Source organism: Chiloscyllium punctatum, chromosome 22, assembly GCF_047496795.1.
Source record: "Chiloscyllium punctatum isolate Juve2018m chromosome 22, sChiPun1.3, whole genome shotgun sequence".
Lineage (NCBI taxonomy): Eukaryota > Metazoa > Chordata > Chondrichthyes > Orectolobiformes > Hemiscylliidae > Chiloscyllium > Chiloscyllium punctatum.
The window spans coordinates 50,187,273-50,192,530 of record NC_092760.1 but is presented as its reverse complement, the minus strand read 5'-3'; the positions used below and the strand labels follow the sequence as shown (position 1 = coordinate 50,192,530).

Sequence of the window (5,258 nt, the reverse complement as noted above, 5' to 3'; positions counted from 1 at the left end):
GCAGGTGGTTATAACTGTTAACACCGGACATTTCAGAATGAACGTTGACCATATACAGTATTTCCCATAAGGGTACTATTAAATTTTGGTAGAGTCGGAATGATGGTTTTTTTTAACGTAATGCTTGAACGGTGGAGTGTGACCATTTAAAATAGTTAGGAAAACGTTAAATCCAAAACGATGAAGAGTGTACGTGACAAACACTCCGGTTTACATTCCAATGATTGAGTAATGGATGATGACTAGAGATATCAGAGGCATTACGAACCGTCGTACTGAATGTCTGAGGAAACAGACAAGTTGAAGCATTAATCACTAGGGGAATATTTCGCCCGCCACACAATTCATGCCATGTGCATTGACAAAAGGTATAATCATTGCAACAGAAAAAAAGATTTCAGTTGCTGAATAAAATAACCTGATTAATTAAATTATTCACCATCTCGAAATATATCAATTTTAAACTTGTTTCTGATGAAATTACTTTGAGGCATTAACATCGTTAGTGTAATCTCTTCGACTGTAAAATCAGAAATATCATGTAGGATATTTTAAGTGCATAGATTATAGGATATTTTAAATGTATAGACTCAGATGCAAATAGTTTGAGAAGTATAAATATGTATTGTTGTAAGTGGTAGTTCGATTAAATATCCTCGCAAAAGCAATGTTTAATGTTCAGTTTACAAATATCAGGGGTTAAACTTTGAGTGTTTAACTATATCTGGTGAATTTATAGGCTAGAAATTAATCGGCATTTGATTGCATTTATACTCATAAAACGATGTGTGCATGAGGTCTGCAGGATGTGCTCTGGTATTGTCACGTCTTGTCTGCGAGCCGTCCGTCAATTGAATCTCCGCCCCAAGTGCAATTCTATAAAGAGAGACTCCAGCTCTGGACTCAGTCAATGCGAATCGAGAATAACAGTTTCGTGTCGATCTCTGTGCGAAACACTTTATAAGGATACACCACAGAGTTACAGGATTGAAGACATTTGGAAAATCTTATTAAGTAGGCGTTGGAGGTAAGTGTGGAATGTTCTACCTTTGGCTGACTTAAACAACTCTCTGATACTTTGCACCTCTTGCCCATTTTCCTTGGTAGCTGCCAGTATTTTGTGATGTTAACGAGGTGATGTGAGAGACGGCAGGAATCAGAACAATGTACACTTAGCAGGTTGTACTCGCCTGTGTTTCGAAGCATGTTGCTGTACTTGAGTGCCTCAGGACCCGCTGTTTGCTGATGATCTTTATCTAAGCGACATTGTTTGTGAGAGAAATGACCAAAACGAATCTGGCCGTGTCTTGTGCTGAGCGGAGATTTTTGATTCCCTCATGCTTGGGAAGACTGACCGTTAGCGCCTTGCTGACACATCGCCAGAACTGGATAAGGTGCCTATCAGCAGCAGTGTGCCGACAGGCTGAAGACAAGCAGGGCTTGGAAACAGGGGCAAAATCCTAATGCTGTCTGCTTTTGTTTTTTTCTCTCTCTCCTCAGCAGGTTTCACCATGAGGATGGTTCACGTTGCTCTGCTGTACTGCTGTTTTGTCTATTCAGCCTATGCCAATGCGGACGCCAAATTGGATGTAACTTCGGCATTTAAAAAAAGGCAAGTTTTCCATTTGTAGCTCCTTCCTCTCCACCACCCCCGGGGTTTTGTCACGCTGCCCCACTGAATCATGATGTCATACGATATAATGTGTTTTGTTTAAAAACGGAGGAACTTCAGCAGTTTGTGACCGTGCCCTGTTCTTACCGGGGGTTATGCGTTTGTGTTCGCAGGTTGAACGCCTGGGCGTTAAGCCGAGCAAAGAGGGATCTGAAAGCTTCCAAACTGAAGAGTCAGGGGCTGATAGGAAACAGCCAACAAGAGTTCGTGAGGACAGAAGATGTTAAGGAAAACTTCAACATCCAGTCCAGGTAACGAAAGCAAACTCTTTGAGCGACGAACCTGAAAAAAAAAATACAAACGATCCCAGATGGTTTTGCAAATCGATGGGGCCCGGGCAAACCTCACAAATTGTGAATTGATTGAAGTTGAAAGTTAAATTGGAGGATGGCAGGGGGACCCCAGCTAATCTGGAAGTGCAGAGCTGTTAGATAAATAAGAGTAGACGGATGGGTTACATTGGTTTTTAAATGCACAAGGTCGCACGCTGAGAGACGAGCGGAAAATACCAGGGAGAGCAAAAACAGGCGAGCGAAAGGATCCCGGTGTGATTCAGGACTCTGTGTCCTTGCGCTGTTTGAGAAATTGTCTCGGGTCTCAGAAGTCTTCTCAAAGTACTTCATGAAAACATGTACATCAAAGCTACCGATAAATTCCACCCCTGTTTTGGGGTTTATAAACTGTTTCCCGGGCTCATGTTTCTCCCCGTGTTTGATGATATACCGGGTTTGTGAGAAAAACGAATCAGTTGACGCTGTATTACTGAGCTCAGCGACTGATGAGGGAGCCGCTCGGTTTGGGGCTGGGCGACAGTTTCTCGGGTTTGTTCTGACCGTGTGTTTTGTGTATTTTTCTCTCTCTCTCTCAGCAGCTCAGAGGCGCACATCCGCGTCAAGCGCTACCGGCACGGCTTGCCGCGTTTCCCCCAGCTTCACCTGAACCGGCCGAGCTGCCAACTCGGGACGTGCCAGGTCCAGAAGCTGAGTCACCGGCTAAACCAGCTCCTCAATAACCCGGAGAAAGACAACATGGCTCGGTGGAGCACGTGGAGTCCCAACAGCTACGGCAGGAAACGGCGATCGGTCCGCTCCAAGATAGCGCTCACGGTGCCTCGGGAACACGGGAGTATTCACAGGACGTGACAAGCACAACACAAACTCTTCAGGACTGTCACTCCAGGCCCACCGCCCTGGGCTAGAATATTTATGACTGCTGATGGACATACCAACACTTGGCAAACTTTCCAAGGCACAGCAGAGAACTGGTAAAATTTTGCCAGCAATTGTTTTTGGGGAAGTTTCAGAGCGAATTGAATGAAGGAAAGGGCGCCATCTCTCAGCGAATGCCTTGGAATTCAGCGCTCACGGAGCCAAATTCCAGCTCATTATCTCCGGACTAGATTTGAAACGATGTTGTTTTTCTGTGTTTGGATTACAGGGAGTCTAAAATCCTGCTAGTATAAAAGGATTGCATCATACTTGAAGGCAATTTCTATTACAGAAAGTGCAATCGACGTTTTAATGTATGAAAGACATTGTATATAAAATGGTTTAAACTATTTAACTTTTTTTTCCTGTAACTGTACATCTGGACATAGAATTATTTTTATACGTGATATAAGTATATAAAGGGCATTGTAGTATCAGCAAATTTAGAATCATGTGTCCATTATTATGGAGGTAAATATGTTCACTAGTTACCTGACTCCTTTTTGTACATTCCAGACTTGCAGTGACTGTATATGTTGTACAATCTATTTTGTCATAATGAATAAAGACAATAAACATTTGCCTACACTCTGATGCCTGTGCTTATTGGGTGCTTGCTTGTTAACAACTCAGGAGCATCACAGCTCGGGTTGAGGTTGGTCACTATACATTCCCCCTTCGGCGCATCTTTTGAGTCAATATTTGGATTGAACTCTACAATGTGAGCACACCCTACAGCAGCTAGTCAGATCACGCAAATTGTTTGAGAAAAGGGAGAATACATTAATAGTGAACAATTGCATTTCACTCAGGATGGTTCGTTCTGAAGGTGAAAGTTAGGGCAGTGTCTGACTTGTTCATGCTCCGTACTCGGAGCAAACCACAATGAGACCAAATAACTAAGTTGGGTGTGTTTTTTTTTACCGTCAAAGCCCGCAGCGCCACCTAATGTAAAACGCAGAAACTACAAGAAGCAAGAATAGAGTTAATTGGTCCTTAGTTCTGTTTACCAAAATCAGATTATAATCTATGCAAAAGCATATCACCCTCAACATATTGCGAAGTGTTCGCCATAACCTCACTCAGGCATGTTGTTTTGTGTTTTGCCCCGCAGATATAGATGGGTTGAGCTGCCATAAAATGTCAGGGAAGGATAAAAACCTAACAGGGATGATTCATGTTTAAAGTTCATAGCGCACTGTTTACATTAGATCCTACCATGCCAGGCAAGTTTCTACAACCTCTGAAAAGCTTCTTGTGGTGGAGTGGTAATGTCCAAACTCTGAGTCAGTAGGCTCCGGTTCAAATCCCATATTCTCCAGGAATATATGATGACATCTCTGAACAGGTTGATTAGAAAATAACTTTCCCAGCGCTGATACAATATTTGGTTTGCACGTGCTTTTATCCGTATTACAAATTTGATTTCCCATAGCAAAATGTAAACCCATAGGAGAATTATATGAAATTTCCCTCCTTTAGAGATTGTTAACATCAAGAATTGAGCTTTGATCAAATTTCTTAACAAATTGTGGCAATTCTTGAGAGATTATAAACCTTTCGAAGAGACTGTGACAATTCAGTGCAGATAAGTAATTCCTATACAAATGGTATTTGAATTTTTATGGTACTTCGGTGCATCATTGGATATTAGATTGATTTAATGCTGCTCGAACGATCATATTTAGATCATCGATGGAGCTACTCTGCCATCTAGAGTTTGCAAAGAGTGTGAATTTATCAGGATGGCTGAGTGGAAAAAATAATGTGAAACGTCTCTGGGGTGTGAGCAAGGGTCAAAACTGCTCTTCCCTTGTGTCAGAACAGAGCTGCGTTTTGACGAATGCTTCTCCATCAGAAGGGCATTTCTTTCGAAGCGCGAAAAGCATATAACAAACAAACACATTCCAGGAAATAACTAAATCAGATTCCATTATAACCATTACCCTAAGCGGGAGAGCGAAGAGAATGTTACAATAATTACATGTTTGGAATATTTGGAAAGCATCCCTTGAGGAAATCGATAAAGTAACATTGGCTTTAAGCATCTATGTAAAATTACTTGGCGTCAGTACAGATCAAGATAAAATCAAACATTCACACAGCTATAGGTTGCCTCGGACGTACTTTCTCCAAAGTTATAACGCTGACACTGGAATCTGTTTTTTATCCTTTGTTTTCCAACCCACTGGGTTAAGGTCATTTTCTTGTCTCGTGTTCTCTTCTCGACACAGACATATATCAACACACTCACCCAAATCCCCAATTTAAGCAAATTGTGGCCAAACGTGGAAATGGTATCAACGGACTGCATAAAACAAAATAATTTTGTTCAACAAGCTTCCTAATTCGCTAAGAGTAACAGGGAAGCGGGTATG

General features: G+C 41.8%; 1 protein-coding gene across 3 annotated transcripts; it reads left to right on the top strand.

Moving 5' to 3' along the window:
• The first annotated feature begins 919 nt into the window (after positions 1–919).
• Positions 920–3,458, top strand: LOC140493624 (pro-adrenomedullin-like). Of its 3 annotated transcripts, none has more exons than XM_072592263.1 (4): positions 920–1,027; positions 1,504–1,612; positions 1,786–1,923; positions 2,541–3,458. In XM_072592263.1, exons 2-4 carry the CDS (start codon positions 1,512–1,514, stop codon positions 2,812–2,814), a joined length of 513 nt encoding a protein of 170 aa, XP_072448364.1. In that variant the 5' UTR covers positions 920–1,027; positions 1,504–1,511; the 3' UTR covers positions 2,815–3,458. The 3 variants fall into 3 exon arrangements, with proteins under 3 accessions (XP_072448364.1, XP_072448365.1, XP_072448363.1); XM_072592264.1 differs by having other exon boundaries at positions 1,501–1,612; positions 2,544–3,458; XM_072592262.1 differs by having other exon boundaries at positions 1,501–1,612.
• The last annotated feature ends 1,800 nt before the right edge of the window (positions 3,459–5,258 follow it).

What these genes read in the sequence shown, in the direction of transcription:
- LOC140493624 (XM_072592263.1), top strand. Translation starts at nt 1,512, where the DNA reads ATGAGGATGGTTCACGTTGCTCTGCTGTACTGCTGTTTTGTCTATTCA. An exon ending in ACTTCGGCATTTAAAAAAAG is followed by an intron (nt 1,613 to 1,785) that starts GCAAGTTTTCCA and finishes TTGTGTTCGCAG; the next exon opens with GTTGAACGCCTGGGCGTTAA. An exon ending in AACTTCAACATCCAGTCCAG is followed by an intron (nt 1,924 to 2,540) that starts GTAACGAAAGCA and finishes TCTCTCTCTCAG; the next exon opens with CAGCTCAGAGGCGCACATCC.